Consider the following 24,041-nt stretch of genomic DNA (forward strand, 5'->3'; position numbering starts at 1 on the left):
AGCCTCCTGCAGGTGCTATGAGTGGTGGTGTTTTTGTGGTCAAATTAAATAGGCAGTCAGGACACTTCTCCCCGCTGCCTTGAAGATTTAGTCATATCTCTACCCTTGCTGTGTGCATGGATGCTGATTATTTTCCTGAAAGCAAAATAGACGACAGACAAAAGGTTCAGCGTGTGGTCCTTGCTGTGCTGGTTTTGCTTGGATGCACTTTGGATTTTTGTTCATCAGGGAGCACTGTCCTGTTTGGGCCTCAAAGATAAAGCAGATGTTTCACCTGAGAGTTTATTTCTTTAGTGGGAAAGGAAGCTTATAAGAAGAGAAAAGCTCATCAAAGCCCTTGAATGAGCGTGGTGGCATTCCTGCTGTGGGCAGCCAAGGGGAGTCCCAAGACAAATGTGGGCACTCAGAAATTTTGTTAGTCCATCATTCATTTGTGCCTGTTGAAGTGTGGTATGAGTGGAAATCCATTTAGTTGGACTGTGACCTTGTCCAGGAGAGAAATGCTGTTACCAGGTGGTACAGTCTGCTCTCACATTTAATACAGCAAGAGGGAGCTTTGGGGAAAAAAGGGAAAGCTGAAGGTATGACATCCTTAATCATCAGTCATATGTGTTTGCTTCTTTACCAAAGCAGCAATTAAAGGTTTATTGTATATTCTTTAGTAATTAATGAATGGCCCAGTGTTTTCCACTACAGAGTTCAACAGTAATCCATTACCTCTCAAAAGGAAAAATAAAATTACCATTAAAACTGCACATCTAAACTGTTTGTCCATTTTAACTGCGAGAGAGAAATTTCATAGAATCATAGAAAGGCCTGGGTTGAAAAGGACCACAATGATCATCTAATTTCAACCCCTCTGCTATGTGCAGGGTCACCAACCAGCAGACCAGGCTGCCCAGAGCCACATCCAGCCTGGCCTTGAATGCCTGCAGGGATGAGGCATCCACAACCTCCTTGGGCAACCTGTTCCAGTGCATCACCACCATCTGGGTGAAAAACTTCCTCCTAATATCCAACCTAAACCTCCCCTGTCTCAGTTTAAAACCATTCCCCCTTGTCCTATCACTATCCACCCTCATAAATAGAGTGAACAGTTAGAGTGAACAAATGTCAGATTTAAATATTTAGGGAAAATGTGGGGGAAATGGTTTGGAATCTGTATCTCTTGAAATGAAAAAAGCCAAACAAATCTCTCCGTGGTCCTGCTTAAATTTGTAAAAAAAATGGGCACTGCAGGAGTCTGTAAAAGCTGTGCAGATGTTTTAATGCTGAAGCCATGCAGGCACCAATACTTTAATATCTTATGGTGTACGAGAGTAAGACGTGTATCTCCACATTTCTAGGACTGAATACTATAATTGTATAAGTGCTGGCTGCTCGGTGCCCAATCACATGCAGTTTTCATAATATATAGCCTATGGATAATGATATGGAATCAGGAACAGACCTTCCTTTATCCTCGTCTCAGGGATCAGCTCCTGCTGTCTGTCTTTTTTTTAACAATTAATAATAACATTGCCATGTCTTGGCACTACCCTCTGCTAAAGAATTTGCCACTGAGAAAAGAACCCCCAGAGGCCAAGATGTGAAGTCCCTTGTAACTTGCATGAGGCAAACAGCACAAAAGGGAGAGGAGAAGATAGGGAGGTGGTGGGATACAATGCCATTGGTCATCATAAACTGTGGTCTTGAAGTCAGTGGCACAGCCATGGGTTGTGTACAAGTAGAAAAAGTCATTGGGGTTGTAGGCATCTGTATGGGAAAGAATCACAGAATCATAGAATGGCCTGGGTTGAAAAGGACCACAATGATCATCTGGTTTCAATCCCCTGCTATGTGCAGGGTCACCATCCACCAGATCAGGCTGCCCAGAGCCACATCCAGCCTGGCCTTGAATGCCTGCAGGGATGGGGCATCCACAGCCTCCTTGGGCAAGAGAGCACAGTGGAAACCATAGAAGGGTGGATGTATGTTTGGAAGCAGTGGAAACATTATATAAAAGAATATTAAATATATGGAAATACAGTAAATATATTTAAAAAATATATTAAATAAATGGAAATGTGTATTGGTGAAGGCAGGGAGTAGTGAGTGGTCCCTCTGCTATGGGCTCTGTGGGAGCCCCAGAATGCTGAGAACCAAACCATGTCAGTGGCCATCCCATAGAAATTCCCCTCCAGTGCACAGCAGCTGCCATAAATGATGCACTTCAGGAAATAAGCTGTCTGTTCTGGTTAATCTTCCTATAAGCACTCTGTTTAAATGCACTCTGGACTCTAGAGGAAGGACTTTCTTTTACCCATCACTGCAGTACTTGAGAAGAGAGGCTTTCATCGAGGTAGTTACACAAAAGGATGAATTTTAATCTTAGAAAGCCTGCGTGCCTTGAAGTTGCTTGTTAAGTATTCAGCCTGATAACATCATCACTGTCAATAAAGTCGGCTTTTATTATTATTATTATAACTGCTTTTTTGTTAAATCTTCTTTTTTGCATTTTCCCTAGAAGTTGATAAACCCATTCATCCGTTTTTTCCTCTTTAGACTTAAGGAATACAGATTTGGGGAAACCAAGCAATGCCTATAGTTCTGCAGCAACCAGTTAAAAAGAATCCAACAGCTCTACACTTTATCTTACTTCTTGTAATTTGGAAATGAAAAAAAAAATAAAAAAAATCAATTTTCTCTCCTGCTTTCAAGGCTTTTCTCTTGTGGGTTATCATCTCCATTTACATATTGCCAAAGATAGTCAATAACTGGTTTTTCCAATATGATTAAATCTCTATGCCTTACTGTTCTGATTTCCCAGTGAGAACTGGCAGATATCTTCGGATTCTGTGTCATGTAAGGAGGTGAAATAGGTAACATTGGAACAGCAGTTTTGTTCCTCGTCGGGTGTAGCAAGCACTGGACTGTGCAAAACGTTTTGCACTGCCACATTATCTTTCATCAAAGTACCTCTAAGTACCGTATGAACATTTAGTCTGTTTCTTTGATTTGCTAGAGTCTTTCAGCTGCTGTTATGTCATGAGCAAGGACAGTAAGATATTTGTTTTCTTTTCTCCTTTACAGTTGTTTCCTGTCTCTGCTCCTGGTGGCAGCTGTGGTCTGGAAGATTAAGCAGAGTTGCTGGGCATCGCGAAGAAGAGAGGTTGAAATGACAAAATTGAATGCTATTTCTTAAATGTCTTCTTTATAGTCCTCCTGCCTTGTATTTGTTCACATATGCACAGTATTAACCTTCAGTTAAGGATAAGCTCCACTAATCTATAAATGCTTCTGTTTAGGCATTTATAATAGTATATTTTCCATTAGAATTTCAGTGACAAATGATTCTATTTTACTATCCTGATACTGCAATTCTTGCCAAGCACAAAAAATAGGGCTGAATGTCCTGTATTCCCAGAACTTGGGTTTTAGACAGCGTAAATATAAAACCACCAGCAAATTAGGAGACTGTAGATGTGCTTTGAGAGAGGAACTATCTCTGTTGGGCACGTGAATTCACACATTAATGTGTTGAAAATAGACAATTCCCTTTTTCAAGCTTGTACTCGTGTTTAGGGGAATTCTATCTCATACACTTTAATTGCAGAAACACATTGCCATGAAAGAAAGGTGGAAGGAACCACACAAGATGTTGGAAAGTTATTAATGCACTTCATAGAAAGCAGTTTTTAGTACTAGAGCTTTCTTCCTTTTGTCAAGCCGAGGCCCATACCAGCTTCCCACCTTTCCTGTGTTTGCAGCATATGAAAATGCATGCTATTAATCACTTAAAACATTGTTTTTCCTTGCTGGTGCCTGATGTGTGTGGTGATTCCTCACCCCCCTTTTGCTTCTGAGCTGGAGCTGTCATTACACATTACATCCTGAGACACAAAATGACCAATAGAGTAACCCATGTTGGAAGGGACCAGGGATCATCAAGTCCGACTGCAGTGATTTGACAGCCAGTGTGTTGTCACCCAGTAACATAAAGTATATATCCTTCTTTCTCATTTTTTAAGCACAGATGTAGAAACGTGTAGTGGGGCGAGTTGTATTTGTGGAGAAGCAAGTCCTGTGTGCTGCCATGCAGTGGCCACATCACGTTCCTGGGGTTATCATGCTGTGGTAGGCACTGAAACCATGGAAAGCAAAGCCTGGTGTCATGTGTGAATACAGGAGAGGTTAGGCTGGGCTGAGCATAGGGTTATTTTTTAGAGTTTTGCCTTGTGCTGTTTTCTTGTATGCAAACGAGAGAGCAGTTATACTTTATCCAAATGAATCCATGTGCAATTTCTAAATGTAGGTGTCTGTACCTCGTCAGATATTTTTCCCAAGGGGTATCTTGTGCATCTCCTCTGCTTATGGATTTTGAGGTGAAATCTGTCCACTGCTGTAGCTTTTCCTCCCAGCTGCAATCTGGGATGAGGGCAGCTGCAGGCACAGAAATCTCTGTGCCATCTCTCTGTGCAAGAGACTATTTCTTGCATACCTTAAAAACCTGTATCAGGTTGTGCTTTCCAGTGCAGGAGTGGGAGTATTATAAAATTACTCCATCTGTGGATCTCCTTTCGTGTAATAAAGCAGGGTGATGTCTGATAACTCTTCTCCCCTTCTTCCTTTTTCTGCTCCAGTTGTTTTTGCTCTTACTAGTGAACTCAAATGCATAATATAATCAGTGCTTTTCAAACAGATAACCCTTAATCTTTGAAATAATTTAAGTCTTTGAGGCTTTTCATATTCTCTGAAGGTAGATAAATTTTGACTACCATGGCTGTTTTTTTTTTCTTTATCTCTCTTGGAAAGAAAGGAAAATGGAGTAAATATAACATTCCCTGCTGGCTCCTGGGGTTAAATGTTATCAAGGAATGTATAAGAAAAATAGACTGAGAAATAAATACTGTGCTTTCGAGCTCAGTTAAAATATTGTAGCAGTGGCCCAAATGAAAGATTTCTCCTTAAATTATGCTGAGTCTAATTTGTCTTTTAAGAAAGAAAAAATATGAAGTCCTAACAAGGCATGTTTGAGTCTATTTAAACTCAGTTTGCATGTGCAGCTATTTCATAGGATCACAGAATCACCAAGTTGGAAAAGACCTCCAACATCATCCAGTCCAACTGTCCACCTACCACCAATATTTCCCATTAAGCCATGTCCCTCAATGCAACATCTAAATGTTTCTTGAACACAAGGGCACATTCAACAAGCAGTTCCTCAGGACATTCTTTTCTTGTCAGGTTTCTGTCTGTCTCCATTCTTTGCTGTGCTCCTTCTCTACATCCCTTGCATCTATCTGGTACTTCATAAGCCTCTGCTGTTGCATCCCTCTGTTGTTGCAAAACATGAGGAAACGGCTTTAAACCCTTGCTATGAATTGATTAAAGATATTAATAAAGACTGTCCCCAGAAATGAAAGTCTGCTAAAAAAAATTGGTTGGCTTTTTTGTAGAAACTATGATGATTTTATAGCTGACGGTGTTCTTTTCATGCAGAACTTCAATAAATCCTATCAAGGCCCCCTTTAAACAGTAGTAGTTAAAATGATTAACAGCAGTTTGCTACACTGAACGTTTTAAGTGTTCAAAAGTTTATACCTCTGTTGTAACGATGGTTTTGAAGGATGTGATTTTGAGGTTCACTATTTCTCTTTTCTTTGGGAGAGGCTGCTCTCTTTGTTTTTCTCCTTTTACCCTTATAGGAACTTTGTGTCACAGAGTTTGTAGGCCAGCTTGGAGAAAACAAATGTTGTTTAATTGCCTTTTTTCCTCCGTGTATAAAGTGATGATGTATTTGGAGACCACCTCTGCCTGCTGTGTTACAGTTCAGAGGCTGGGTGAAGGGAAGGATGATTAAGCAGTGGTGGCAAGACATCCGAGTTGGACAATATGTTATAACCTTACACTTAATGCACAGAATCATAGAATCACTTAGTTTGAAAAAGTCCATCAAGATCATCAAGCTTTCTGAATCCCATCACTATACAGTGTCAGTAAGTGCCACATCTGCATGGCTCTTGGATGCCTCCAAGTATGAGGACTCCACTGCTTCTCTTGGCAGCCTGTTCTTATGCTTGATCAGCCTCCCTCTGAAGAAATTCTTCTTAACATTCAATCTAAACCATCTCTTGCAAAACTTGAGGCTGTTTTCTCATGTCTTATCAGCTGAGATTAGAGACCATCACCCACCTGACTGCAGCCTCCTTCCAGGGAGTTGTAGAGAAGGATGAGGCCTCCCCTCAGCTTTTCATTCTGCAGACTGAACAGCCCATCAGTGACTCCTCATGTTTTGTTCTCTAGTTCCATGAGCTTTGCTTCTCTTCTCTGGATACACTCAAGTGACTCAGTATCCTTCCTGTAGCTGAGGGGCCCAAAATTGAACACTTGAGGTGTGGTCTCACCAGGGCCATGTACAACAGGACAGTCACCTTCCTGCTCCTGCTGGCCACATAATTTCTGATGCAGGCCAGGACTCCGTTGGCCTTCTTGGCCACCTGGGCACACTGCTGGCCCATCAGTCAAGCAGCACTGCCAAGTCCTTTTCTGTTGGGCATCTTTCTCTTCTTCTCTTGCCTATACCACTACATCAGGTTATGACCCAAGTGTGGGACTCAGCACTGAGCCTTGTTGAACGCCAGTGATTAGGCTCAGTCCATAAGTCTATCCTAGCCAGATTCTTCCCACTGTCAGGCAGGTCTGTACTCCCACCTGAGTTCATCTAATCCAAGATCTTAGGGTGTAGTTGATCCCATCAGCCAGATCATGGATAAAAATGTGAAACAAAACTGGCCCAGGGCTGAACACTGCTGGTGACCGAGCATCAACTGGACTGAACAGCATTCACTGGGAGCCATTGAGTTGGTTCCCTACCCAGTGAACCATACATCTGTCAAAGCCACAAGCAGCCAGGAAAGTACTGTGAGAAATGGTGTCATATGCTTTGCTACCATCCAGATGGACAACATATCCATAGCCTTTCCCTCTCTTGCTAAATTGATCATCTTCTCATAGAAAGAGATCAGGACCTGCCCTTCATAAACCCATACTGGCTTTGTCTGGTCACTTGACTGTCCTGCATGTGCTATGTGATATGCTGCAGCCCTGGTAGAAAAAATTCCTCTGATTTTTAGAGGTGTTCAAGTTACAGTTGCTTCTTCCCCATGGGTTGTGCTGCAGTAATTCTGTGCTTGTTGTTGTCTAATCGTAACCCAAAAGGGAAGTGAAATATAATGCAATCTGCAGATAATTCCCAGCTATCAATCACTCTTTCCACTATAAGCATCACTAGTGCTCCACTTCTTATCCCAGTGCTGGGTGAAAAATAGATAGCTGAAGCTTAATCCAAAATATGTTTAGGACAAAAAAGAGTAAGTAGAATGATGTGATAGCCAAAATTATTCAGGCAGTTTTACTCTTTGGTCAGGTTTTTGGTCAGCTGCTTGCACGTATCAGTGCTGATGTTCCACAGCCTAATAGTGAAAAGGTCTTTGGGTGATCAGATTCAGCATAGCAAATGTGTAGTTATAGGAAAATGAGTTTGGAGTGCTGAGTGCAGGCCTTGCAGAGTATAAATCTTGACCTGAAGTAAAAATGGGAGCAGTCTGTGTCATATCAGGCAGGGAGGAGATGGGATAGTAAATTGTGTGTTTATCCCCTGTCCAGCAAGCACCAAGTTTAAATATTTTCAGATACCTTAAGAGGGAGAATGGAAATAAAAGGGCAGCTTTTATAGGAGGCTTAAAATAAAGTGAATGGCATTAGAAAATAGGGATAGGAAGCTTTTCTGTCTCATCTCTGGAAAATGACATGTTGAATGTATCAAGGTGGTCATAGAGAATAATGTGCAAAATATGAGAGTGGCATTAGAAATTTAACATGCCCATCTGCTCTCTTGATTTTTCCATCTACTGTTTTATCTCAGCAGCCAAATCCTATTCTCTTCACCCTCAGGCTGCTTCCTGCTCCTCCACTTTGGGCAAGAAATAACTCCTGTTAACGTGCCCAGCAAATGGAGCGTGGATAGCAATTTGGCAACTGACTACATGAGGGTCAGCTGGATGGCTCTCAGTACCCCACTGTGTTGGGATAACTCCATTTAGGTGTCCAGAGCTCAGTTCCACCCTTAATGTACGTAACATTGTCTATGCTTTGCCTTCTTTGTTGTCAGGACTATTCAATACTGAATGTTTTTACTCTGTGCAGTACCCAACTTATTCAGAATGGGTTGTGTGTATTGATTTACTGCAGGGATTATCCTTCTCCTTCATGACCTCATTGATGAAATCTCTTTCCATTGCATGTGTATTCAAAGTGTAGCAGTGCTTCTGTTGTTACTAGCATCCTCTGTATAACAGCCACGATCACTGAATCCCATTTCAGCAGGCTCTTTTCTGTATTCACTTTCATAGCAAAGACTTTCCAAAGGATGTGTGCTGGGTGTTATTTATTGCCCTGCCTCTGCTTCCATCTCCTTCTAGCTCTCAGCTGTTAGCATTGCATTCATCTCTTGTATATTGCCTCTTAGAGTGTGATTTAGGGCATCTTTTCTCGAAGAGAAAGATTCAAAACTGGAATATTTTCACACAGTAACTGGAAATTGGAATCTTCATTGCTGCCCGGAGTTTCTGCTGGTGTTTGGAGAAGGTTTCATATCAACCTTGTGCTAGAACATTGAAAGGTCAGACTACAGATACACCCAGAATGGGCAGTGGGTCATCGCAGCACCTTTGGAGGGCATCTAAGAAACGGGATGTGCTGGTGCTGGATGTGCTGCTGCATTCATCATCTTTCCAGCCATCATTTGACTTGTGGACCATCGTGTTTGATAGCAGTGACAATGCTGCTTGGCATCTGTCAGCTCAGAATAACATACGAGCTTGTTGGCTGTAGATGAAACACAAATTGGAGGGACGAGGGACCATGACAAGCAGATAACTTCTGCAGAGGTCAAGATGATGTGGTCAGCGTGCTCAGTTGTCTTATATCAATATAAGTCTGTATGCAATATCTCTTTTTTAGCAGTTGCAGGCGATTTACTTCCAAGATGATCCATGTCCTGGAAAATGGGCTGAAATGATGGTGGTCGTGGTGATTTAGCAGCTGTGTGTAAATTCCCAATTCCTGCATTTATAAGTAAAGTAATAAACTCCGAGCACAGGGTTAGCATTTTCAGCAGCTGCTTATTGGAGTGCTGTGTCCACTCTGGTTTCAGCAATACCCCGAGTGTTGCAGATGGTTCAGAAAAACACGACGAGATTCATTTGTTATCCAAAAGATAAGTGAGAGACGAAAGCATCACGAATCACTCATTCTATCCAAGGGAAAACATATTGAGATTTGATGATCTGAGTGAGCGTCTGTGAAAAAGAATCATAGAAGATTCATGATGGGATGAGTCTCTTCTAAATAATCAGCCAAAGGCACGATGCCCAGTTATCTGCAACTGGGGCTGAAGAAGTTGAAAGCTGCTTTGTTTTTCTGCTGCTTTGAGGAGTGATGCTAGCAATTCATTATAAAAACACGGATCTTGGAGTGCTTTTGGAAAGATGTTTTCTGGGTCAGTCCAAATCACGTGGCTGGGGAAATGACATGGTGAAATTTGGTGGCTCGTACTACATGGGAGGTCAGATCAAATAATCGTAACTCTTTGTGCTACCCCTGAATTTAAAATCTATGAATGGGAACCAAGTCATAGTGCCTCTAGGCTTTTTCCAAAATACAAACGCTGAGTGCTCTCTGCAGTGATCTATGTGTCTTTGTCAGCAGCTGAAGGAAATTACAGCAGAGATAAGCGATGCCCCGAAGAGGAAAAACAGCCCAACGTATTAATGTTGACAAGAGACTCCAGCTTAGGGGGAAATTGATGGTCCGTTTTTGTTTGAACATGCTACTGCCACTTCTGAGCCTAATTGAGCTCATCTCTGCTTGGACTTGCAGATGGCTGGTTACAGTTGACCATTTGTGGCTTTAACATGGCCACATTGGGTGCCACCATGACATGTAGATGACAGCACCCAGCTGAGCACTTCTCACATCACGTCCCTGCCAGAAAATTAAGACAAGCTGCAATTGCTTGTAGTATGTCATGAAAAAAAAAAAAAAGAGCCATCGGACAGGATTTGGGGTGATGGTGTGATAGCAGAGCTCAACCTCATCTAAAAAGAAACAAACAACTGTATGTTTGTTGAAGCTGTTGTCATCTCAGGCTCCCGGGTCTTTCTCTGATGATAGGAATCAGTGGCACAGGTATCTAATTTAGCTATTTGGGAAACTTAGGGAGGGAAGCAGCGCTGTGTAATTATGCTGGAAGAGCTCTAGTCAATCAAAGGTGTGCTCTGCTATCGTGCAATTATCTGGGATTGGTGTATGTTCTAGTCTGTATACACTCTATATACTTTTGCTCTTTTCAAAATGAATGATATCTTATTCGTATTAAAGGTCAGTTTGTCTGTGCCCACCTACTGGGCATGATTATGATAAATAACTTACTTATCTTAATCAGCCTTGGATTAAATATATTCTGTCATTTCAGCATGAGGCAACTTCCCAGCAGCTTTGCTTTCTGGTTTGTTAGAGTTTTGAAGTGTGGAAATGCCTGTTGAGAAGCATTTGAACATTAATTCTCTCTTCTTCTCTCTTTCAACATAGCCTGCAAAGTCAGTTACAAAACTAATTAGCTAACATTAATATGTGCACTGCTCTAGGGGCGTAAAAACTTAATTTTCAGTGATGATGGAAGCGTCTAAAGAAAATTGTTTGTTTGTTGACTTACATGGTAGTTGATGTAATTGTAGCTAAATGCTTTAAATCACTTATTTCTGAAACAATTTTGTTCATCTTCGTGGAATATTTGTTTCTTCTGTCTTTGTGTCTTTGCTGGTGCCCCTTTTTATTTTATGGGTAACTCCATTGATTTTCTCCCAGTTCCCCCATAGTTACCAAGTAGCTATAACAAAAAGCAAAGGTTCCTGTACCAGTATAGATGAGTGGGCAGTGGGTTGAGAACTGGCTGATAGGCAGAGAGTTGTGATCAGAGACTCAGAGTAAGGCCTATAGATAGCAGTGTTCCCCAGTTGGAGCTGGGTCCAGTCTTGTTCAACTTCTTCATCAGTGACATGAGTGAAGGGATAGAGTGCACCCTCAGCAAGTTTGCTGATTATACAAGGCTATGAATAGTGGCTGACACCTCAGAAGGCCATACTGCCATTCAGCAAGAGCTGGGAAGGCTGAGAGTTGGGTGGAGAAAAACTCTAGGAGGTTCAGCAAAGGCAGATGTTCTACACCTGGGAAGAAGTGGCCGAGTGCATCAGTAGAGGTTGAGGGTTGAGCTACTGGAAGGGAGCTGTGTGGAGATAGAGCTGGTTGACCCAGTGGTTGGCCAACGGTTGACCAAAGCTTGACCACAGGGTGACCATGAGCCTATTCAAGAAGGCTAATGGGACCCTGGAGTGCATTACAAAGTGATCTTACTGGTTCTTATCAATATCTACAGGGCAGGGGTCAAGTGGATATGGCCAGGCTCTTTCTGGTGGCACACAACAACAGGACAAGGGGCAGTGGGCACAAACTAGAACACAGAATATATGAACATGAGGAAGAAGAACTTCTTGACTTTTAAGGGTCTCAGAGCCCTGGAACAAGCTGCCCTGAGAGATGGTGGAGTCTCCTCCCCTGGAGAACCCACCTGGATGCTTTTCCCAACTCGCAGTACGGGATTGGGCTCCAGAGGTCCATTCCAACACCTACAATTCTGTGATATATTGAAAGTGTTTCTTCAAGATAAGCCTGAGCACCTGTCAATGTTGACTGCTTAGAAATTCAAGATAAGACTTGCGAGGTGTCCCCTTCCAACACTGACTGCCGGGAGGACACAGGCTGTTGTTTTAATAGATGTCATTACAGGAGAGCTCTGGGACCGGTTCTCAAGACAAGCTTTTCTAAGTTAGCCAAGCAGCAGTGCTTGGAAATAGGTAGTTCTTAAGACTCACTGTTGCTTTTGAGATCTCTGAGTTTCAGCTCTTCAAACCAGTTTATCTTTTCAGTACGCACAGGGCAGTGGTTGAAAACACATCACTTACTTCAGGCAATCCTGGCTTTTGAATCACAGAATCATTGAGGTTGGAAAAGACCTCTAGGATCACCAATCCCAACTCCAGCACCTGCCCACTGACCATGTCCCTCAGTGCCACATCTCCATGGTTCTTGACCACCTCAGGGTGACTCCACCACCTTCCAGGGCAGCCCGTGTTACGGACAGCTGTTTTGGTTAGCTTTTTAATGCTGTTATTTATGGGGAGCAAATCAAATGCAAACTGTGTGGTTTTCATCTGGAAAAAAATGGCATCCTTTCATGCCTGAAAATATCAGAGCCTGATCCTGAGAGGCACCAGAGCCCCACGCTCATAAAAGGGGCTCCGCAGGGGGCAATTGCTGAGATTGATGGTAGCAGGACACTTATACAGAAACCAATGACTGGTTTATTACCGTAAATAAAATGTTCAGGCTCTTCTTGTCAGAAAACACAGCACAGTTTATATTAGTCAATTAACCTGGTAACCCGAATAGCTGTTTTTCTTTTGCATGAGAGTCTGTGCTGTTGCACAAAGGGAATGGTTTTCCTGCATCCTCGGGTGGTTTTTCTCCCATCAGTCACACGCTGTTCATTGTGGATTACCCATTACTCCATAGTTATTAATACAAAGAACTGTTGGGATGAAACGCTGTGTTTCTGCACCACATTTAGTCCTATGCAATATGGGATGAGCAGCTTTGATCTCTCTTCCTCCCTGATGTTCTCCTCCACTGTAAGCAGTTTGTTGGGTTGTCCAAGCTTTTGGTTTTAGAATCATAGAATAGCTTGGCTTGGAAGGAGCCTAAAGATCATCCAGTTCCAACCCCCATGCTGTGGGTTCCCACCCACCTGATCAGACATCAGGCTCCACAGGGCCCCATCCAACCTGGCCTGGAGCATCTCGAGGGATGGGACACCCACAGCTTCTTTGGTTGCACTAAAGCTTTCAAGCGTCGTTTCAGCCATACTCATCCTGCCACTGCTTTCTCTTGTGGTTCTTGGCAATAGTTTTTCTACTAAGAAAAAGAATAATCAGTGCAAATAAAAATTGTGCAGGTTCTCCCCTTAAGTTTGCAGTTCCTTCAGTATTGGAGGTCCATGGTGTGTTGCATTACACTCTTTTGGATGTGTTTTTATTGCAAGCTTGTCAGACGTTTTGTCTTTAAGATCCTCTTCAGATCAAAGCAATTTCAAACATTCCTAGGTTGTCCTGTTAATTGTGTGATCAAGAAACCAAATCTTTGAAGGAAGAGTGCTCAGGTTAATTATTTTAAACCTCGGAAAGTGAATCATTAGGAATAAGGGTAAGCAAGGTTTGGGGTATCTTGACATTAGCTGCTGCTGATTTCTAATGACACGCTCCACATCTTGGCTAGGAAAATGCCACAATTTCTTCTTTACAACATCATAAAGCCTTTTAATTAACATTTTGTTGCACCAAACAAACATGGAAGGATATACACGTGCACAGGTTAAACACGCACAGTGCCTTGGGGGAAAGAGTGACATTCTGGCTTGAGAGCTATTATTTCTCACATTTACTCTTAATTTTCAGGGAATTGGTTTTGTAACAAGAGACTAGTAGAGAAAGGATGTTCTTCCTTCATCCTTTGCTGACAGTTTGAATCTTTGGTTTTGCCTGGTTTGGCTGCTGGCTTTGGGACGGCCACATGGATGCCATTCCCTGCCCAGTTTTAAGGATGAGAGCAGAAACATTGCTGTCAGCACTGCTTTTCCCATCACTCACTCGGAGGCAGCTCAGCTCAGGGTTTTGTTTCTTGAAGCTGCTGTTGACTTCAGTAGGAGCCATGTTGCCAAATGGCACATTTTCCTAAGCTAAACTTCCTTCGAAAGAGCTAACAGCTCACAGTTCATGAGTCTCCTGGACATCTTCATCAGGACAGCTTGTTCTTTGATTTTATAGCCATTAAACAAAGCACTTTATGATAGCTGAAGGGGACAATTGCAGGAACAACAACCCAGCAATCTGTTTCACACTTGCTTTAGTCTGCAATCTGCTGGTCTGCTTTTAATATTCGAAAGCTCTGCGACTTCTTCTACCCAAGTGTGAGGTCCGTACAAGTTTGCTTGCAAATACTTTGTACAGCTCCATTTGGGTGAATTTAGTGGGTTTGTCACTTTGTGACAGTATCTGTGATCTGCTCTGATGTGCTTTCTTATTGTTTTTTGGGCTGTTTCTGTAGATCAGTGTCCCCTTCTGCCCTGGTGAATATGGATGTCTCACCCCTGGTTTACTGGGATCTCAATGCATTTTGTGTCGTTCCCTATAACTCAATAAATGATCCTTTAGGGTTTGAAATACCAAATCACCCCAACTTAAAGGGGGAATGAGGATAGTGGTGGTGCATACCATTTGGTAGTGCCTCCATTTAGCTTAAAAATAGAGTATAAGTAGTAGTCCTGCAGCTGTGTACGCAGCCTGATGCTGTGTTTGAGTGGGCTTAGATAATTTGCTGCACTTAAGGGCACGACTGCTGGTTTTTACAGGCTATGCACAGTGTACCTCCCTTCCCTTATTAAGAAGGGGCACTGAGTCACATCCACACCTATTGCTTCTCAGAGTTAGGGTTATGGTTCTGCATCCAGTTATTGGCTGTGCAGCTTGCTGCAATCGAACAGGAGCATGCCTACAGCTTGGCTGTATAGGAAGTGTCATTTTTTGTCTTAAAAAAGGGAGCTGCATCCTAGTGCTTAAGGCTGCTTAAGAGTACATGAAAAGATGTGTCAGGAAAGCTTGCAAAGATTTACTCAGGAAAATGTTTTCTATTTAATGAAACACATTGCAGCAAGGACGTGTTTGCCATTTGATACGTTTGCTATGTTTAGGAAGGAAAGAAACAATTAGGAGAAGATAATTACTCAATAGCTGCCTGACAACATTCTGCTAGTGCTGCTCTAAGTAATACCAGAGTATTTCTTGCAGCTGTTTTGCCTTCCCATAGATCCTATGGAGTCCCCTCGTGTCCCAGAGAGGTGATGACAAACAGCAGAGGGAACACAGCTTAAAAACTGCCTCTGTGGCAACTGATTCTATTTGTTTAGCTTAGAGAAGAGAAGGCTCTGGGGAGAACTCATTGCAGACTTCCAGTACTTGAAGGGAGGGGGAATGGCTGTTTATGAGGGTGGATAGTGATAGGACAAGGGGGAATGGTTTTAAATTGAGACAAGGGAGGTTTAGGTTGGGTATTAGGAGGAAGTTCTTCACACAGAGGGTGGTGAAGCACTGGAACAGGTTGCCCAAGGAGGTTGTGGATGCTCCATCCCTGCAGGCATTCAAGGCCAGGCTGGATGTGGCTCTGGGCAGCCTGGTCTGCTGGTTGGTGACCCTGCACATAGCAGGGGGTTGGGACTGGATGAGCACTGTGTTTTCAACCCAGGCCATTCTATGATTCTATGATGATTCTGTGAACTGAGGGCAATGTCTTTTCCTCCACAAACAAGTCAGGCTGTGGCAGTGCTGCACAACTTCACTTGCACTGACTTGTTAAGCTGTAGCGAGCTGAATATTCACAATAAGCCCTCTGTACCCTTAAACCTGTTAAAGCACCAGGAGGTTATTTTTTTCCACATCCGTTGATATCCTTTTGCATTGGGCTGCTTGATTTCTCATCCTCGTGTTGGAACAATATAATAATAATATTTTTCTGTTTATTACATTAGCAACTACTCCGTGAGATGCAACAGATGGCAAGTCGCCCCTTCGCCTCCATCAACGTTGCCTTAGAAACAGATGAAGAGCCGCCAGATCTCATTGGGGGAAGCATAAAGGTGAGAGCTGGTGCTCGAGGATGGTCCTCACCACAATTAATCACATGGCTGCTTCTTTTAAACTCTGCTTAATGCCTTAATCCAACTTCTATTTGTTACATATCCCCGAGAAACTGTAAATCTCCACGGGCTGACAGATCTCGTTTCATTTGATTTTTGTACCTTCAGGTAGGTGCACATTTTCAACTTTCAGTCCAGTTTAGCTGAAAGCTGTGCTGTTTGAAGGCTGTGGGGTTTTGTGCTTGCCTTGTTGGGTTTTATGCCTTGTAATAGAGAAGAATGCAGTGTTACACAGCAGAACATTTGGCCAGAAATAGCTATAGGTGCTGCAAATAGAAAACGTTTTTCTCTGATCTCTCAAATCAAACAGGAATACCATCGTGTCTGTGGACTGTAATAGTATCAACATATTTCTGGTTATAAATACACGTTCAGATACATCGTGTGATACAGAACTGTGGAGAAGTGGTTGTGTTAAACCTGCCTGGCACGTTCTTTGTCACAGCACATTGTGGATTTAGGAAAAGCTTGTTTAAATGGAAGTGAGTTAATTAAAAGGTCCTTTTTAATGGAGTATTTTCACTAGCAGACTTGTGTTCAAAAAGGAAAAGTTAAGAACCTGAAAATCCTGGCTTGAATTCTTTTTTCCCCCCATCTAAGAGAGCAGTTTAATTTTATCTAGACTTCAGTTTTTTCAATGTCTTCATTAGTACCAAAAAAATCTGATCTCAAAACTTCTGTTTGGTGAATATTCATAATTAAATCTTGGCCTTTGTATCAGGAAACACCACAATTAAGGCTGCCTACAGAGCCCTGGCAATTCTTTACATAGATGTGAATATCTTCTTTCATGGCAAGCTGCAGTGCTTCTTCCTCCTGTCGTGCTGCGTGTTGTGGATAGGAGAACAGAAGAGAAAGGTTTTCACTGTTCTGCCATAGTTTCATTATTTTTCCTGGTTATTCTCTGTATTTCATCCGTACCTTTTGTCCCAAGCTGTGAATGATTCCTGTCACTGCTCCAGAGCTGAATGCTTCATGAATTAATCATCAACACCTCTCTCTGAAGTCAGGGGTTATTGTCCTGGTTTGCAGATAGGAACCTTCACAGGCAGTTGAAAATACAGGAAAATTTGCAGAGACACTCATTTGGAGGTAATGGAGTGGCACAGGTCAGCTTAGTTGGGACCATTCTTGGGAGGCACTGGGAGACCACCCTCCCATGGACTTCCATATGACTCCAGATCACTCTGTTTTGCTTTGTTTGTATAACTTCTGTAATTTTATTATGAACCTGGCAGATAATGGGAATTATTAGCCACTAAAAGCTTGCCAAGACACTGAAATACGTGCTTGTAAAATCTGGCTGTCACCCAATGAATTAGAGCCTTCTTTTCATTGCTTCATCAAAGAAGCCATGGGATGTGTATAGGTGTTCCCATTGGGATGGAAGCATGTTTGTGTGACTGTTGCCTGGGTGCTGATATTTTGGGGCCACAGTGTGTCTGTGCAGGGGCACTTCTTCCCTTCCCTTCCCTTCCCTTCCCTTCCCTTCCCTTCCCTTCCCTTCCCTTCCCTTCCCTTCCCTTCCCTTCCCTTCCCTTCCCTTCCCTTCCCTTCCCTTCCCTTCCCTTCCCTTCCCTTCCCTTCCCTTCCCTTCCCTTCCCTTCCCTTCCCTTCCCTTCCCTTCCCTTCCCTTCCCTTCCCTTCCCTTCCCTTCCCTTCCCTTCCCTTCCCTTCCCTTCCCTTCCCTTCCCTTCCCTTCCCTTCCCTTCCCTTCCCTTCCCTTCCCTTCCCTTCCCATTCTTCTTTCCATTATTGACACTATTCTTCTGGAAATTCTAGAACCATAGAATGGTTTGGGTTGGAAGGAACCTTAAAGCTCATCCAGTTCCAACCCCCTGCCTTGGGCAGCCATGCTAGATCAGATTACCCATGACCCCATCCAAGTTAAACATGCTAACTTTATGCACCTCTCCCAAAGAATCAGATCAGAGCAAAGCTTGTCCTTAACTTTTTGATCTCCGACAAGTTTGTCTACACTGAATAAGTGCAGAGAAGATGCTAAGCCTTGACTCTCTAATATTCCAACGTGTGTGTGTTGTTATTCTTGTTCAGCCAGCAGTGCTTATTTCTCTTCATGTGGGCTGTGTGGTACACTTTCTCTGTAGCTCTTTGCTTTTTATTCTTCTCAGTTTCTTTTTTGATTAGAGGAATGTGAAACTCTCTTTTGAAGTGCTTCCATGGACAGCAGAGCAGACAGCATTTTTGTCTTTCTGGCACCAGCAGCTACATTTCCTTGCTTTCCCATGTCTGCTGTCATCCTCCATATCTCACTTGTCTGACCTCCTTCAGTTACTCAAGAAGAGATGGAGAAGCCATTTTCAAACATAACTAAGATTGTGGACAGATGGACATATGCCTATTTTCAGACCCAGAAATTGTTACCAACTGCTAATTACCCTCTGTGCTGATAAAGTCCTTGAAGCAATTCGTGCAAACATTTCTTAGTCTACATCAGACAAAACCAAAATAATCTAATTCGGGCAAATGGCACAAACTGTGTGCAGCAACATGAAGCCAAACTGGGAACGTGGACGAGGTCTGTGCCAGCAGGTGACTTCATCTGCTGAAAGCTACCTGCATAATGAGGATGCTTTTGTACAAGGAGAGAAGCTAAATTTATTTATAAATTTGTTTTCTGTTAGGTTGCAGAAATAACATGGGGGGTGGAGACACTGAAGATCAGCTCCGTGCAGCTGATTGAACTGTAGGTGTCCCTGTTTATTGCAGAAAGTTGGACTGGATGACCTTTAAGGGTTCCTTTCATCTCAATCCATTCAGTGGAAACATGTGTGGAAGTCTTGAGTGTTTCAGCAAGGTTGCAGCTGAGCAGAGAGGAGCAGAGCTGCAGGAGAGCTGTGTGTTGCAAGCCTGCTGGCTGCTGCATAGAATTGAATTGTTTTAGAAGTGAAAAAGCAGTCTTATTTTATTTGTTCTTCAGCTATTGGCCAAAGAAGGAGTGAGGGGAAGTGTTAAGTTGTTGGACCATAAAGTGTTTTCTGGTTGCTCTACCACTTGCTGTCAAACTTTGAGAGCTTTCGTTATACATAAGAAATCCAGGCTTGTGTTATCAGACATGCATTGGTGTTTTTCTTTCCCCATGCAAATCAAAGCCTTTGGTTAATAACGAGTTTATTTGAGGGTTACAATGTAAAAGTGAAAAATGGGATGTCTTGTCTGCAAGAGATTAATTTTCTTTTCCATTGTACATAGCCAGTTGGCAGCCAATGTCAAGCTAGTTCCATCCCAAGCAAATGTTTTCCAGCTGGACAGTATTAGAACCGTGTTTTCAATTAGTATTTTTCCTGGGGTACTTAGAAGTAATAGAAAATTTTTTACCTGCAGGGAAACTATTCATAATACAGGCTGCAGCTAGGCAACACGTAACTAGCTGCTTTGGTTTATCTCCTGCACCAAAAGATACCCAGTGGATCACAAATCTACCTTTAAATTTGCTTAGTTATTACAAAATCCATTGGCTTTTCTCTGCAGCTTTTCATGCACTCTGAGGTGCTGTGCATTGCAGTTTCTTCTACAAGCATTTAACATCTGTGGATATCCAGGGCCAAGCTTTGCAGTTCTCTGCAGTGATTTTCAGAAGGTTTGCTGTAGGAATTTGGAAAGGTTTTAGTTTTTACAGTGATTTCCATGTATCTTGAAGGTGGTAATATAACAAAGCTAACACTTGTGGGAAAACACTATAAAGTGCAGCAGGCAAATGCTTATCTGGAGCAAAACACCTACAGGCTTATTGCATGGTTGCATTAGAGAAGTTTATCCTTAAGTTGGACAATATTGTCACAGAAGCTTTCAGAGGCTTTGAGGAACACTCTCATAGAATCATAGAATTACTCAGGTTGGAAGGGACCTCAAGGATCATCAAGTCTGACTGCAGCCTAACCATAGTACCCTAACTCTAACAACCCTCTGCTAAATCATATCTCTGAGCAAACAGCATTTGCTGAGCAGAGTTATTATGTGCAGTTATTCTTCTGCTGGGCTGTGTTCAGGGATGCAACATGCGAAGCCAGTGCTTGCAGGTGATTATCTTTGCATCCACCATCAACAGACCGTCCACGTTTGTAGAGCCTTAAATGGAGAGCAGTATTTGGTGAGCAGAATGCTGCTGAAGTTCATTCAGCATGTTCTGTACCTTTGTGCGGGCGTGCATTTAATTCTGCTGTGTTAGGTTTCCGAGGGCAAAATAGCTTCTCTGCAAATCCTTAATCAGGCATCAGCTCACTAAGCTGGCTGACTCCTTAAAAATAGCAGAAGTTTGATGGAAAATAGCATCTTACTCTCGTAATTAGTTTATTTTGTTACAGAAGAGACTGTTGTTGAGCGGTTTAAAGACTGCCAGAAGGTCCCATCTGTTCAAGAAGCACAGAGATGTAGTGGTGGGCTGAAGGAGGAGTGGGCAGGGGATGCCGCAGATTTGTATCCTCAGCTTCCTTGTATTTCACAGCTGAGCACTACTCCTGTTGAATTCTTTTTACATTCCAATGAAGTTGCAACCACCAGGACTAAACCACAACTAAAGACCTGAAAAGCAATGGGATTTAAAGCTGTTATCCTCTTTTGGTTGTCGCTCATTGAATCATTAAGGTTGGAAAAGACCTCTAAGATCACCTGGCCCTACCCCAACCCATCCCCACCATCCCTGCTGACCACATCCCTCAGTGCTGCATCTCCATGTTTCTGGAACACCTCCAGAGATGATGATTCCACCACTGGATCCTGTTCCAATGCATTACCTCTCCTTCCAAGAAGAAATACTTTCTAATATTCAACCTGACCCTCCCCTGGCACAACTTGAGGCCATCACCTCTCATCCCATCTCTGTTACCTGGAGAAGGGGCCAACCCTCACTTTGCTCCAACCCTCCTTTCAGGGCACTGTAAGGGGTAATGAGATTTCCCCTGAGCCTCCTCTTCTCCAGACTGAACCATGACCACTTGGGCACACTGCTGGCTCATAGCAGGACGAGGGGATATGGTTTTAAGTTGAGGGAGGGGAGATTTAGGTTGGATGTCAGGGGGAAGTTCTTTACAGAGAGAGTGGTGAGGTGCTGGAACAGCTGCCCAGAGAGGTTGTGGATGCCCCATCCCTGGAAGTGTTCAAGGCCAGGTTGGATGGGGCCCTGGGCAGCCTGGTCTGGCATTATATGAGGAGGTTTGTGGCCCTGCATGTGGCAGGGGGGTTGGAAATTCATGATCCTTGAGGTCCCTTCCAGCCCTGGCAATTCTGTGATTCTGTGATTCTGTTCACCCAGCTGCCAGCTAACACCTCCAGATCCTTCCACACAGCTTTACAGCCACTGCCTCAAGTCTGTAGCATTGCATGGGGTTGTTGTGACAGAAGTACAGGACCCAGCACTTGGTCTTGTTGAACTTCATCCCATTGACCTCGGCCCATCAGTGCATCCTGTCCAGGTCCCTCTCTAGGGGTGGTGTAAGCTTCCTCCCAGCTTGCTGTCACCTGCAAACTTACTCACGGTGCACTCAGTCCCCTCATGAAGATTGTTGAGCTGAGGATCCTCTTGCAAGTGAGTGTGTTTGGATGGCACACTTGAAAAGTGCATGGGCTGTGACATAGAAGCAGCATTGAGTAGAGACAGCCGTGCTATTGAGATCATCATGATGGGGTCAGTGCAGGTTAAAATCTTTCACAGCTGAAAGGGAGAAGTGTTCTTTGAAGAGTCTCAGAAAAGGGGGTTTGGAGGAAGGGGATGAATTTGAGGGGTGAAAATAAAAACAGAATAAACTTAATCTGATGTGGCATGCACTGGAGCTGGCTCACACACAGCTTTGAGGCCAGAACGCTGTGTCGTTTTGCCTGACCTGCCCAACACAGGCTGTTCAGGCTTGTTAATTCCTAATGTATTAATTTCCAGGCTTTCTCATGTTTGTTGGTTCTGGGAGCCTATCCTTGCACCAGAGTGTCATTACAGAAATCACTTCCACTCACTGCAGCCCTCCTGGTGCATCAGGGTGATGCAGAACGAGAAGTGACATCCCAGCTTGCACTTTGTATTCCCTATTAATCCTGCTTGTGCCACTTGCTCATTCAAAAGCAAAGCTCCTGCTCCCCTTTGAACAAGCACTGTGCTTGGGGAGTCTCCATCCATGAGAAGGAAGGAAGGCGTTATCTGGGCAGCAGAGGTATGCAAAAAGGATTAGCTGCACTCAAATTGGGCAGAGCCCGGCTGTCATCCGCTCTCCGAAAGCCACAACAAAAACACCTGATAAAAACTGAGCCTGATGAATTATTTCCAGTTAACGACCGCAGGGAATCTTGTTTGGATTTGTTGCAAGATGAGGTACTTGGGGAAAACTTTTGCCACTTTGTGCACATGGTAAATATTTGGAAGGGACGTATCGTGTGATCAGCGCAGGCATCTGTTCTGCCTGTCCTGCATTTAGGGAATATTTGGCTGATAATTGAGCTGAGATTAAGCTGGGTTTAGATGTGAAGGCTGTAAGGTTTTCAGCAGAAGAGCCCTGATTTTAGCTGATAAGGAGGAGCTCGCTGGAGGGAGAGGAAGCTGCACAGAGCTTCCTACAGAAAAGGGGATTTTTAAGCTCTTTTTTCCCTTCAGCGCCAACAATTGCCTCTTCAGATTGAAACACCAATAATATCAGCAGCTTTCCAAAAACACGATAGGGAACCTGTTTGCATTCATTATGCCAAGTAGTTGTTTTCTGGGTCTCATGCTTGCAGTCTTCAGCTGCTGTCCTACTTCCTCCTGCTGCCTGCACTTCTTCGCATCACAAACCAGCCAAGTGGTTGAAAAGAGACAAAAATGGAAGTAAATCTACACCACTCACCATATACTTTTTGACCAGATTTGCTACCCATGGCCTCATCCGTCCCATCCCCTTGCAGAGAGCCAACTTTGTTGTTAAGTGCAATGGGAGCAAACTCTGTGCCCTGTGGTGTTGGTTTGTATGCACTCTCTGCTCAGCTTTGTGTTTTCAGTTTCAGGCTGTTAGCATTCATCCAAAGGCTTGAATCATACAATGATAGAATTGCTCAGGTTGGAAAAGACCTTAAAGATCATAGGGTCCAAGCACAACCTGATCATACTATCCTAACTCTAACAAATCTCCACTAAATCATGTCCCTGAGCACCACATCCAAATGGTTTTTAAACACATCCAGGGATGGTGACTCAACCACCTCCCTGGGGAGCCAATTCCAGTGCTTAACAACCCTTTCTGTAAAGAAGTTCTTCCTGATATCCAACCTAAACTTACTCTGGTGCAACTTAAGGCCATTTCCCCTCACCCTGTCACCAGTGAGAAGATACCAACCCTGCTCTCACTGCAATCACCTTTCAGATATTGGAAGAGAGCAATAAGGTCTCCCCTCAGCCTCCTCTTCCCCAGATAGATGTGACTGTTATTGAGTTCCTGGCACACAGGCAGGCAGCGTAGTGGCTGAGCAGTGAGCAATTCATTCCCCAACCCCTGTGTCACTCCCAAGGTAGATATCAGGGACAAGGTAAATACAAATTTTTAATCTAGATTCATTTACCACAAATTATGGCTGGACGTTTGTTCATCTCTGCCTCGGAGGACACACACATTACCCCGAGAATATGATTTTTAAAACTTAATACTCTGTATTTATAGAAAATTGCTTGTAACTTATTTTACAAATGTTCAGCCAGCTTTTAATGGCACAATTTAAAAACTTGCAAATGGAATTTGACCCTTTTTCGGCAAAGTGAAATCATCTGAAGAAGCGAAATCAAATAATAAAGTTAAACTGTTTCAATAATGTTCCCCTTCTCTTCCCCCACCGTAAGACTTTTGCTTTATTTTAATTTCCTTGCTGGAAATTGAAAACCATGTAAGAGTTATTTGATCAAACCACAGAAATATGTTTTCTTGTTAAGGAAAAATAGTCTCAACAGTATTTTTTTATACGTTCTGAAAAGCAATATTCTGGCAGTGTATTACAGAGCCTAAATAAAATTGATGCTGTGTTTTTTAAATTGCACAAAATATTTATTGTTCTGGCCATTAGTTTGATGTGACATCTTATTAACCTTTAGAGTTTGTCAAATATAAGCAGCGCAGGGAGAAATAATGACAGGAAATAAAAGTTTACAAAAAAGAAAAATTTTTTAAGG

General features: G+C 43.0%; 1 protein-coding gene across 1 annotated transcript in view; it reads left to right on the forward strand.

Annotated features, from left to right (window-relative positions):
* The window catches only part of ATRN (attractin), a 148,664-nt gene that overhangs the window by 112,590 nt on the left and 12,033 nt on the right, over positions 1–24,041 (forward strand). Inside the window, exons 26-27 of the mRNA XM_090139911.1 lie at positions 3,073–3,151; positions 15,737–15,844. Coding sequence (XP_089996037.1) covers positions 3,073–3,151; positions 15,737–15,844 — 187 coding nt within the window. The remainder of the gene's footprint in view (positions 1–3,072; positions 3,152–15,736; positions 15,845–24,041) is intronic.

Source organism: Phasianus colchicus, chromosome 4 (genome assembly GCF_987193195.1).
Source record: "Phasianus colchicus chromosome 4, bPhaCol1.hap1.1, whole genome shotgun sequence".
NCBI classification, from domain to species: domain Eukaryota; kingdom Metazoa; phylum Chordata; class Aves; order Galliformes; family Phasianidae; genus Phasianus; species Phasianus colchicus.